General features: G+C 39.0%; 1 protein-coding gene across 1 annotated transcript in view; it reads right to left on the bottom strand.

Moving 5' to 3' along the window:
- The window catches only part of ryr3 (ryanodine receptor 3), a 120837-nt gene that overhangs the window by 23316 nt on the left and 84793 nt on the right, over positions 1 to 12728 (bottom strand). The window contains exons 49-69 of the mRNA XM_075458510.1: positions 12296 to 12465; positions 10499 to 10719; positions 9103 to 9193; positions 8618 to 8758; positions 7981 to 8144; positions 7700 to 7778; positions 7482 to 7571; positions 6364 to 6507; positions 5575 to 5637; positions 5420 to 5495; positions 5191 to 5314; positions 4883 to 4998; positions 3149 to 3216; positions 2937 to 3058; positions 2693 to 2742; positions 2543 to 2603; positions 2221 to 2459; positions 2002 to 2083; positions 1258 to 1388; positions 1036 to 1154; positions 396 to 594 (exon numbers count right to left, since the gene is read on the bottom strand). Coding sequence (XP_075314625.1) covers positions 396 to 594; positions 1036 to 1154; positions 1258 to 1388; positions 2002 to 2083; positions 2221 to 2459; positions 2543 to 2603; positions 2693 to 2742; positions 2937 to 3058; positions 3149 to 3216; positions 4883 to 4998; positions 5191 to 5314; positions 5420 to 5495; positions 5575 to 5637; positions 6364 to 6507; positions 7482 to 7571; positions 7700 to 7778; positions 7981 to 8144; positions 8618 to 8758; positions 9103 to 9193; positions 10499 to 10719; positions 12296 to 12465 — 2550 coding nt within the window. The remainder of the gene's footprint in view (positions 1 to 395; positions 595 to 1035; positions 1155 to 1257; positions 1389 to 2001; positions 2084 to 2220; positions 2460 to 2542; positions 2604 to 2692; positions 2743 to 2936; positions 3059 to 3148; positions 3217 to 4882; positions 4999 to 5190; positions 5315 to 5419; positions 5496 to 5574; positions 5638 to 6363; positions 6508 to 7481; positions 7572 to 7699; positions 7779 to 7980; positions 8145 to 8617; positions 8759 to 9102; positions 9194 to 10498; positions 10720 to 12295; positions 12466 to 12728) is intronic.

Below are 12728 nucleotides of genomic sequence, written 5' to 3'. Positions count from 1 at the left end.
GTTACAGAATAAGTATCATTCACCTTAAAAGTACATTAAAAAAACAATATAACACTAAATAAGTCTGAAATTAGAGTAAAATCTGCAGTAGATCAACTTAAAATTAGAAAGAATTATCCTGTAGGTGCAAAGAAACAACAATTAGTATTTAACCATTTTATGCAAGACAAAACATGTTCCATATCTAATTTTATTTGTTAGGAGTACAATATTATAAACAATTGTTCACATTGATAATAGCTTGAATTAAATGAGTATTTCCCCAACTTCTTTTTATGTGAAAGTAATCAACTTCTCTCTATTTTATATGACATCCCAGAAAAGTCCAAACAAGTGTTGAGATGACGTAATCTGACGTAACAACCCCCCTGTGATCACTTTTACTCATTTCTTACCTGCAATCCTCTTCATCCAGGGGGCATCATCAATGCCCAGGTTGTTGTTGAGGATCTTGAGGATGTTTCCCAGAATGAGGCTGAGGTGTTCAGAGGTCACCATGGTGCAGCAGTCAGTATCAGGGGGCGAATTCTCTGGACCTTTCTCCCACCAGTAGGAGAGATAGTTGCACATCATGGGTAGGATTACTTCAATGACCTGTAAGAAAAATTCTGAAGGTTAAATATCCAGCACTCTGGTCCAGGTTATTTTGTTTAACAATTTAAAAGTCACATTCAGTGGATGACACTGCCAAATCCAAAATAAATCATTAAAGTTATATGATTATTTTTATTTATTGATTTAATTAATTCTCTTCTATCCATTAATATATTTCTTAGCCATACACACATACATACACACAAAATATCCTTTAAATTTGTTTTCTGAAAATACTCCTTCATTAAAGGCATATTATTATACTTGTATTAAGTAAGGTTGATAGTGAAATTGTAAAAAGTGAGGTCAAATTGTTTCATAATAGATCTTACACAGACAGTTGTTCAATTCCATAATATCTACAATAATGGCATTGTTTTGGACAAACATCTGAAAAGCGCTTGTTCTTTCACATTGAAATATCTCGTCATTCCTTCAGACCTGCGGCATGTCACTGTAGCGAGCTCCGGACTCTGAAATATCGTTGATATCTTTGAGCAGTTTGTCCAGTTGAGGCATCTCTGGACACATCTCCTCCACAGTGTCGGGCATACTCAGGACTGCAACAGAAAAGCACCGGTCACTTTGATTGAACACAAACAGCTTCATGACAGTGGGTTCAATTAAAATCAAAGTTAAGAATACGATCAGTTGGACACTCACTGGCCCTCTCTCGTGGGGTCTTGGTGTTGAAGACTGAAAGGGGGTTGTGAGCATTGAGATGAGGCTCCAGGAACGCTACGGGCATGGCACCCACCAGCGTTGCCAAACTCTCCCCCAGCGCTGGCAGATGCCTATATATATATATATATATATATATATACACACACACACACACGTATTCATACACACCACCATATAAAGTCATACATGTTAAGGTAACGGAGAAAAAAGGCATGCATAACAATATACTATTGCATCCAAGCAGATCTTAAAAACACCATTGTCTTCTTTTTGGAGAAACAGGTGCCAAGTGCTGGTAAATAAACGGGTCCTGGGTTAGTTAGTATATGGACAACTTCATAGATTGATATTTAGTGGACACACAGAGCTGTCACTGCTGAGATTAAGACCACACAGTAAGGCAAGGTTGATAATATTTTACAGCTCGAGTTGGCTGAGGGTGAGAAAATGTCTCATCCACTGCAGTTTTAGGGAAATTTATGGTTATAGAAAAGCAAGCCAGGAACACATACTGATTCCCAAAAACGCTGGGACATGAATCAAAGTAGACTTTTTCCTCTTGCACATCAGTGACTATGAATCACTCCAAAATCCCTGAGTGCATTTGTAACAAACATGACTTAATGAAAACTGCTCATCGGCCATAATCCTAATTAGCCGTGTCAAGCATAATAAAACTAATGCATTGCTGTTCTATAACCCTGGAAGACTATCCACCCCTACCTCTCCACAAAGACATTCTTTCCAGTTCCCAGAGTGTAGAAACACATCAGGATTCGGTAGCAGGACAGCTGCACATCATCCACTGGAACAAATGAAAACATTTACACATTGTACACCAGCAATCGGCAAGGACAGTATGTAGAACAATGGAAAATATGCATGAAAGGGGAAGTGAATCGTAAGAGGACTTTTGTGCGTTCGGAAATAAAATGAACTCACCAAGCAGGTCGAGTCCAAACTCATAAGTTTTGATGTGTTCAAAAAGGGCAGTGAGGATGGGCAGCAGCGCCACCGTCACATAATTGATGCTCTGAGTGACGCTCTTCATCTGGGCACGGGACTGCATGAACTTCCCCAGTTTCAGCATCTCCACCAGCTTCTCCAGGTCCTCTGCTGCATTCTCAAAGAAAGTCCTAAAGCCAGCTTTCACCAGCTCTGCACCAGACTTCATCACCGTCCTGAGAGAAGAGTAAATTCAGTTTTGATGTACATCCCTTTCCTTGAGCTTTGTTACAGCCTATAGTAAAAACTGTGTACTCACCTGGTGTCGAGTGAGTGAGTAAGGATGTGCAGACAGCTCACCATCATTGCAGAATCACTTCCTGTCACAAAGACATTCACTGTAAATTCTGAAGGGAATTTAAGTCTAAGATGCTCACAAGCATACAGACAGAAACAGTGGCAGCCTTACCAAAGAGAGAAATCCTGTGTCTAACAAGAGCTGCCAGCTTACAGAACAGGCTGAAAAAAGAATGGAATTAAGGACAGAGCTGAAGAAGAAGAGACAAGTAAGCTGAAGGGAGTAAGAAAAGGTTTTATATGACAAACTGTCATGCACTTTTTACCAAGGCAGCAAGAGCAAGACAAATATCCGACCAGCAAAACTTTGACAACAAAAACACGATTATAGATTATGCATTACTTCTACAACATACCTGGTGACCATCTCCTTCTCTTTGTTGGAGGCGCAGCCACAGCTGCTCAGGCCCTGGCTAGGCGTGGACAGTAAGTAGAGGCAATGGTTCTTAAACGTTTGATCAATCAGGGGAAGCAAGACCTGAGGGAAATAAAAAGAAAACCTAATAAAAACCTCACTGAAAAAATTAAACGGTAAATCAGAGGCTCTGTTCCACAAATTGCTGCCAACCTTGGCAAAGAACTTTATTTCCTGGTCATGAGGCGACTTATCGGTCTTCCCACTGGTTGCCATCGCCTCTGCATTGACAATAATGTTGAGTAATAAATTCAATTAAAACTTTTAGTGTCACAGACTCAAATATGCTTTATTGTAGTGTAAAGTCATGAAAAACCAAAGTCTCTCTAAATTCTAAGGTTTTATGTACCAGGACAAACTCATCAGGTTTTAGGTAAGTCCTGAAGTAGGTAAATACAACCTCAGATAACAGCACATGATATGTTACTCACTGTTATTAAAAAAAAAAAAAAAAAAACAGTGTGTAGAAAACTACATCCCATGATTCAACAGCTTGCAGAACCACCTTTAGTGGTTGATTAACTTCAAGTAATAATTTTCTGTGTTATGTTATCAGACTCATCTTTCTGAAGGAAATTTGGCCCATTTTGTACAACTTTATAAATTTATGTATTTATGTAAAGCTTTTTGAAGGTCTCGCCACAGCATTTCAGTCAGGTTGAGGTCTGGACTTTGACTGGACCATTGCAACACCTCGATTCTTTTCTTTTTCAGACCTTCTGCTGTAGATCTGCTGCTGTGTTTGGATCATTGTCCTGTTGATGACCCAGTTTCAGCCCAGCTTTAGCTGTCGGACAGACGGCCTAACATTTGACTCTAGAATACTTTGGTATCCAGAGGAGTTCATGGTGGACTAACAAGCCATACTTACTCAGTCTTTTCTAATTGTACTGTCATGAACTTCAACGTTTAACGACAACGCTCTGAAGCATAAACGCAGATGTCCGTTTTTTTCCTCCACAATTTATCTGCGTTCTCATGAGTGTCTTGGGGGTGGATATCTGTCTATCCATGGGAACAGGGAAAACGTATAAAACTCATAAAACTCGCAGTTTGCCGATGTAGTATGCACGCCCCGGACGTAGGTGGCAGTAACAACAATACCAAATGCCTGTTTTGTGGTTACTTCCGGATGCGTGTGCAAAAAAAAAAAACGTGTTCAAAAAACGCACTTCTGCGTTTTGAACTGTTCCTACGGCGACGAGAGGTTGGAAAGTTTTCAAGATCTCCACTCTGGGGGGCGTTTGTGTTTTCTCCGTTTTGAACTCCTAAAAACGCCGTCGCTGTGTGCAAGATAGGCACATCTGTCGAAATGTTCTACGTTTATCTGTCGTTACCGTTGTCGTGGGCACGTAGCCTGAGCTTGCACAGTCTGACCTTGGGGTTAACTTGATGCTAGGTCCAGTCCTGGGAAGACTAAAAAAAACTGTCCTAAATGATTTCCACTTGTGAATAATCTTTCACTCTGTATAATGGACTCCACATAGTTTGGAAATGGCTTAATAATCAATTCCAGATTAATGGATAACAACATTTGCTTCTCTAAGGCAATTACTGATGTTGTAATGTCTTGGCATTGTTTTAACACACCTGAATGCTCCAGACCAGCAAAATACCAAAACTTCTTCAGTTAATCAAGTGCATTTTGTCAGCAGCACCTGGCTGCTACCTACCCTCTTAATTCTTATGGATTCAGTCAGAATGTACTTTGTTTTTCACACACTGTGTCTTATACTGTCTCTAATGGCAGTGTAATATGCCATGTGTTGTTTGAAACATGGTTAGGACCAAATTCTAACTTTTTTTTTTGCCCTGATATGTAAAACCTTAGAATTGAAAGGTGGGTTTTTTTCTTCTTCTTTTTGTCTGTATGTGCAACAAACTCACCAAGATGAGCGATGAACTCCTGTGCAGAATCAACATATTTTAGCAGCCTCTTAAGGAACTTGAAGGAAAAGCGCTTTTCCATGGAGGATGAGTCCTGCTCCATGTCCTTTAGGTCTCTACGAGACCGAAAGATCACAGGTGACTACAACTCATAACTTATCAATCGAATCATCAAAAGCAAACGTAGGATTTGAATCTTAAACGTTAGGTCAGGCCCAGCGTTATTCAGCTCTTGTAGTGAAGTTAAATTAAAGAGATATATCACTTAATTTAACTTGTGTATTTACAGAAATGCGAAAGAGGCTAACCTTGTGATAGCATAGCCACTTATCTGCAGGAACTTAAAGAGCTCCTGGGCCTTCTCTCTGTCTCTGTACTTCTCTTTTGCAGTCAATGTGTCATAGGGAACGAGCAGCGGGTGAGCCCCTCCTCCTGTCAGTCAGACAAGATATATTTGAATTCAATTCAAGTGCATTTTACACAGCAGGCAAAAATGAATTCCCCCTCCAAGCATTTTAAACTGCCCTTTTTAAACACCTTTGCTGAGGAGTTCAGATTTCTTCTTCTTAGCCCAGATGTTGTGGTAATTTTCTGCAACCACCTCAACCATGCCCTGCAGAAACAATAAGAATTGAACTTTTATTTCATGTGAAGACCTTTTTTTTTTAGGTTTGAGAAAAGTGAAAACCAACCTGTAATTCTCGAGACAAAGTGACACTGTGAAGTTCCATTGGAGCAGGACTGAATCCATTAATCTAGAGTCAAAAAGAACAATGCAAAGTCTTTGTTAAAGAAGATAAATGTATTCCTCCTTTCTTTCCCTTTAAATTAGTGTAGCACACAGTATCTTTTGCCAAAAACAGCATAAAATACCAAAATTCCACAAACATATTTTGCGCTTTGTCACTTTAAGGAATTTAGTTATAATAGAAAAACAATATATATTTATTTGATTTATGTTTCAGGATGTATGTCACTGGCCTATTTACTTATCTACAAGTATTACTTATTTGACATATATCGTGACAGATAAGTGTCATAATGTTAATCAAATACCTCAGTCCCAAACAACACTACATTTTATTGCAAAATATCTTTGTGAGATAAATTAAGCTGAACTGATAAAAGTCATCAGCATAGTCGCTTTGTACAAATTAGTCTTGTATGACAAAAGCAATCTGCCCATTTATGTGTCCTTAAAATATGTCACACCATCTCTGTTAAACACACTTGAATTCTTTGAATAGTTGGGGTTTCTTTATGTTCGTGCCTTGAGATGTCTCGATATAAATAAAACTGATCTAAATCTCAGCAGTAACTCTTAAAAGATCGATGACTTCAAAAGAAAGAAAAGTAAACTGATTATTTGTTCGAGATTATAGTGACTCAAAAACGTATAATCTAAGTACACATATTTGTCTACATTCTGCTGACTCATGAGAAAAGCATGAATAGACTCATTCTGTAAATAAAGAGGTTACCTGAGACTCTGAGATCTTGCGCTGTTTTTCGCTCTCTCGTTGTTGGAACACGGCTTCTCCCTCCTTGGTCCTCTCGATGTTCCAGCCCATAGCCAACATGCTCTTTAGAGACTCTTTCACAGGCCAGCGGTACGTCTCTCGCTCCTACAGATTAAACACACAGATGTTAGACTCTCTTTGTTCTCTATAAGATTTTAAACCGGATGCTATGTGGCCAGCAGCTGTCACTGTTCAACACAGCTGAAAATATTCACATAGACACATCTGACCAGGAAATCACACAGGAAGACTATTTTCTTCATTTCTAGATCATCCTCCTGCAGATTCTTCTTATTGACATATGAACGCAAAAAGGTTTTTTCTTCATTTTTCAAAATTATAATTATACATTAAACAAATGAGGGGAAATAGAAAAATAGAGCTATTTGTTTTTGCTCCTGATGGGTGGGACTTCTTCCAGATATGAAGAATCAATTGTTATGGCAACAAATCTATTCTGTGGGGTTTTTCCACTCATGATACTGACACATTCAGTTCCCAATAAATGAATGAAAGAAATGTCATGTGAAAGGGGCTTATGTTGAATTTGATCAAGATGGTTACTCTCTTTCAATACCAAAGATGGTTATCAAAGAATGCCCCTATATCTTCAATTTGAAAATGTCAGACACTGATGAAAATTGTATTTCAATAGAATACCAGAATAGTTTAAGGCAGAGCCAAAAGGATCGAGCTAGAACAACATCCCTGAGAGGGATTTATCCAATTTAAGGGAAACCTTAAACTGGATAAAGCCCTCATGCACACATGTCAAAGATGAGTGTACTGCTTCCAAAGATCCTGTCCACTGTTCTTCTGTCAAAGTCACATCCAAAAGATACTGATGACTTGTTGATATTTTCCTGCTAGGCTAATCAAGCTTTCAAGATGTTAAACACTCAACAATAGTGTGTTGTTAATGACAATCGATTACCAATGTTTCAGTCCTCTAAGCATCTATGCCTCAGAGGAGGGGTCATAGAGACGGGAGCTACAAGGGAGAATTCAGGCCGGAACTGAGCCCTTTCAAACCCTTGCCTGCCTAGAAAAACTGGTCGAGCCAATTTTTTTTATCGTACCTTCTCACTCAAAGCTTTGTATGGCTTCAGCAATGGATGGGTTTTGGCCTGCTCATCCACACTGCCTCCATGTTTCCAGCCTGCTGACATCTGCAACAGCGGTTTATCACAGTTAATGATGCACAGTGCAAACTTCAATTACAAGTTAGCATTTCTTTGCATTTTGTACCCTCCCACATGTGAAAAATAAAATGTGAACATGGATGAAAGAAACAAACCTTCTCTGAGGACCACTTGTCATGGGAATGCTCTGCATATTTGTTGGCAATGTACTCAAGTTTTTCAGGAAGGGAGATACTAGAAAATGGAGATCATGTTTAAATATTTAGTATTATTGCAATGTCCGTTTTACTTGGAAAGCGAGCAGGTAAGCTTTGTTCATTAGACCTGCCACAAAGAACAGCTTATATTGAAATGGCTGTCTATAAATTCAACAAAACAAGATCAAAGATTTCGGCTCAAATTTATCGTTATCTCTTTGACTCTACAAATGACTTACTTGGCGGTGCTAATGGGTTTGGGCTCAAAGTTGCCCTGTGCATCCACCGATCCTTGTTTCTCCACTGTTGTCCCTAAACTGGCATCCACAAAGTCCGGAGGAATGGCTCCAGCGATGGCACACAGGCATGGCATGGCCATTTTGAACAGTTCGGAATCATACTTCTTCAGGGGTGACAGAGAGGGGAAGAGTTTACGAAAGTTTTCCCACTTTTTCTTTTTCGTCCGAATTTTTGGGTAGATTCTTAGACAGACTGAGGAGAGCTGAACCAGACTAAAGAGTTGAAAAAGGAAGACATTAAATATAGAAAACAGAGAAAGTCTGTAACAGCTTGTCACAGACTGATGAATGATTCATCTGCTTTGGCTGCGCTTCTGCTGCACTGCTCACAGCACTTCATTGAGCTTTTACTTCACTGCTTCTGACAAACAAGAACTTTTCTCTCAGGAGAGCAACACAAATGTTAAAAAAAAAAAACAAAAAAAAAAACTTGAGATTACCAGAAAACAGAATAAAAAGAAACATTAGTAAACAGAAGAAAGACATATCGGGGAATATTTTTTTGCCTCCTGACATTTGACTCATTCTCAGAGAAGAACAAAGAGAACAGTCTATACAACATGCTTTCTGGTGGTACCTTCTGAGAAAGGGAGTCAAAGATTCCCCAGAAGAGTTTTTTGGTGAGAAGGAGCTCCTCCTCGGAGGCTGTGCCGAAGACGCCCATACCAGATGGGAGACAGTAGTACTTCCAGTTCTGCTCATAGTGGTTGATCAGCAGCTGGAAATCAGACAAAAGAAAACAAAAAGAAGCAGGTTAAAAATGACCAAATATCTTTGCACGCGTCTAAAAAGACAAATAGAATATAAGGCATCTTCTTACAAAGTTTGGTCTGAATGGGGAGGCCCAAAGCATAAGACTATGAAAACACTCTGAAAGCTCTGTTTCATATTCACCGTTTGAAATACATAAAAGGGGGAAAGGGGTACAGATGCTTAAACTGGGGAGATAAATGAGGTGTGAATAACTAAATGTGTGGGATTGCTTGTTATAATTATCTCATAACTCTCAACTCGTAAATCAAACATCACTTATTGTATGTGTTGTACTGTTTTGCATCTCACCTTGAGAGGTATCATGCAGTATTCGGTGAGCATGGGAACGTCGAACACCAGCCGTCTGAGCAGCTGCTGCATCATAGAGGGACGAAGATGTCTGTGGAATGAGAACAAAATTATATTTACGCAATACTTTTTATTTGTTTTTTTTTTTTAAAAAGGAAAAAAGCATAGGTGTGTTTTAAAGATTGCATTGATTACAAAAAAAAAAACAAACAAACAAACAGAGGAAGAAGCTAAATTATTATATTCTACGTGCTTCCTTTAGGCTCCATTTTCCGAAAGCACGATGTCTTATTCTAATTACTATGCCGACGACACGCAAATTGACATGCCACCGAGTCCACTTCTGTCATCAGCATTCAAAGCAGCCATCACGAGGTGAAATGCTGGACTGCAATCAAGTGTTTTGCAGCTAAATGACAGCAAGAATGTGGTGGTTGTTTTCATCACCAAAACAAATAGAGGCGTCGTCTCCCCACCTCCATGCACATGCCAGTAACCTCCTTTTACATTCAGTCCAGAACTGAAATTCAATTGTCTCATCTGCAGCTGGTGTAGAACGCTGCAGCTAGAGTTCTGAGTGGTACCAGGAAAACAGACAGCAACATTCATGCTCCAGTATCCTTCTACTAGCTTCCTATAAAGTATCTTTTAATTTAATGTGTATGTTTTTTAAGGGTCTTTCATCCCTGGAAAAATTGCTTTTATTTTTGCTTGATTAGGGTTAGTCAGTAAGGAAGAATTGTCTCTTTGCGGTAATTGCTTCAAAGCTTTGGAAAAGCATACTGTATTCAATTATTGTGTTATGTCCTCTTAGCTGCCTTTATTCATTCATTTATTTGCTTTACCATTGCTGTGCCTCAATTTAGTGTACCCCACTTTGGTGCACTCTGCTTGCTTTAAACAGGCTTTACAAATAAATCTGAACTTAACTAACTGCAAATTTTGTAAATTAATTTTCACTTGAACAATATAACCAAGTCAAGCTCCTAATTTAAAATAGGTGCCTTCTCTAATTCAACAATGTTTTAAACATCTAAGCTATCAAACACCACAGTATATGAATCATCCAAATACAATGACAGGAGTAGACTTTGTGTCCTTTGTTGCTGTGTGTGCTGTAATGGATACATTTAGTCTTTAATTGACAATATGAACATCTAAAATGATAAATTGAACAGACGAACTGATTTCACCAACAAGACAAAAACATATTTTTGTTTAAGTCTTTACACTAAAGCCTGGTTCATTTTGTTTTGCACTTTATGTGCTGGACTAAAGCCTGTGATGAGCCTTTTTGCTGCATGACTGTCTGAAACGTATCATGATGTAAGGAGCTGTAAACTCAACTTCAATGTTTTCCCCCCACTGAGTCTGAACAAGCATTCAGAGGCCTTACTTGCAGATTGTGAGCAGACACTCCTCAATGGCATCCCTTTGGGCTTTCGTGAGCGAGCGGCCTTTGGACAACCGGTAGATAGTCTCGAGCGTTGAGTCGACCAGGAGTGTGTAGTGCTCCGTGTTGGCGAAGAGAGCGGCGCAGCGGGTCAGCAGAGGCAGCAGGGCCGAGCCGATGTACCTGTTCATAGCCAACGCTGTCTCCGTTGTGCTCAGCACTTCCTGTGGATAGAAAAGAGCATTTATGTCATTAAAACTGGGGTTTGAAAAGGGCGATACTGACTGGATATTAACTGATTTCGTGTTTTCAGGTTATTTTGACTCTTAATGTGACGCGTTTGTGACAGTGGTGTTTAGCTTGTATGCGATAATCAAGTTGCAAAAGTTAGACAACAGCTAAAACTTATCAATGAAAAAATAGTAGAATTACTATTTAAGAAAAGGCCCAATAAAAGATGCAGCTAAGGTATAGGAAGAATCTCTCTCTAAAAAATAGATGATCTCTAAAGATTTTAGATCCATCAGCTCAAATGAACGACACAGAGGGTGTGTCGAACAACAACTGTCCTCAGGAAAAAACTTTAACTTTACATAATGAAGTGAAAATATAGTTTAAATAACCTCACAAACAGCTTCAGAGAACATTCATTAATAAAAAAGAGGTCATTGTAATATTCATAGTAGTTCAGCTGTGACCCCTGGATGAAGTATCACATACACAGATATAACACATATCTATTTGGGTACTTACTGCATGTTACTCATTCCTATGAGGATGAGCTGATGTTTAAGTCAGAGTTCTAAGTCAAAACATTGTTCCCATAAGTCATCATATTGTCCTTCATTAGAATCACTAAAGATTCCAGAGTGAGATTGATATTTGTGCTGAAAGAAATTATTGTCCAATCATCTTTCAAGTACCAGTGCCCAGGTCCAAATGTGGTCACTTTCAGCCCCGAAAAGACCAAGATGGCAATGGCCAATTAATCAAATCAAATCAAATTTATTTATATAGCACATTTCATGTACAAACAGTTCAAAGTGCTTTACATAAAATAAAAGCATTGCAGCAGGGAGTGCAAGAAGCATTAAAAATACATAAAAGAATATAAAAAGAAACAAATAAAATCATTTAAATGAATTTAAAAACAGGCAACAGTCTAGATAAGTTAAAAGATATTTCATGCATAGACACATGAGAACAGAAATGTCTTTAACCTGGATTTAAAAATGTCTACATTTGCTGAAAGTTTAATCTCCACTGGCAGTTTGTTCCACTTGTTAGCAGCATAACAGCTAAATGCTGCTTCTCCATGTTTAGTCTGGACTCTGGACTGGACCAGCTGACCTGAGTCCTTGGATCTAAGAGCTCTGCTGGGTTTATATTCTCTGAACATATCACAGATGTATTTTGGGCCTAAACCGTTCTGGGATTTGTAAACCATCAGCAGGCTTTTAAAATCTATTCTGTGACTGACTGGAAGCCAGTGTAAAGATATTAAAACTGCTGTGATGTGTTCAGATCTCTTAGTCCGGGTTAAAACTCTAGCAGCAGCGTTCTGGATGAGCTGCAGATGTTTAATGCTCTTTTTGGGAAGTCCAGTTAAAAGAGCATTACAGTAATCGAGTCGAATGAACTCAATGCAGCTTGCAAACCAATAAGTGACCTCACAGTGACCCTGCCCATCTTACATTAATCATTTTTATTCACAACAAGGTTTGTTGTTTGTTGATAATAATGATAATAATGATGATGATGATGATGATGATGATGTGGTATAAGTTCTTTGAGACTCACTGTGTCCAGAGAAGCTGAGGCTTTGAGGTCAGGCAGGAAGCCGACTTCCAACAGCTGTAGCAGGAAACTCTGGTCCTCAATGCCGTACACTCTGTCCAGGAAGAGCACCATGGGGGCCTTGTGGTCCGGACAGAAACTAGCTGACATGTCGGGTTCTGTCACTGTGCCGTCTGCAGATTAAACGTGTATCAAATGACAGGTACTCTGGATTGTGTGCAAATGTTATGAAGATTTACACTTTGTAAGCATGCATTTACCAGCTCAGACAACAAGAGTGCATACGTTGGAGGATAGAGGACAATATAATGAAAAGGTGCTGACTACAGAGAAAACTCATAAGAAACAGAGGAAAGAGGAATGAAGGGAAGATGATGGATCATTTAAGACGAGATGAAGTACACGCCTCTGATGTGGAAAACACATCATAGGCATG

This window comes from Odontesthes bonariensis, chromosome 24 (genome assembly GCF_027942865.1).
Source record: "Odontesthes bonariensis isolate fOdoBon6 chromosome 24, fOdoBon6.hap1, whole genome shotgun sequence".
Classification (NCBI taxonomy): domain Eukaryota; kingdom Metazoa; phylum Chordata; class Actinopteri; order Atheriniformes; family Atherinopsidae; genus Odontesthes; species Odontesthes bonariensis.
This window is presented reverse-complemented; position numbering and strand designations above follow the sequence as displayed.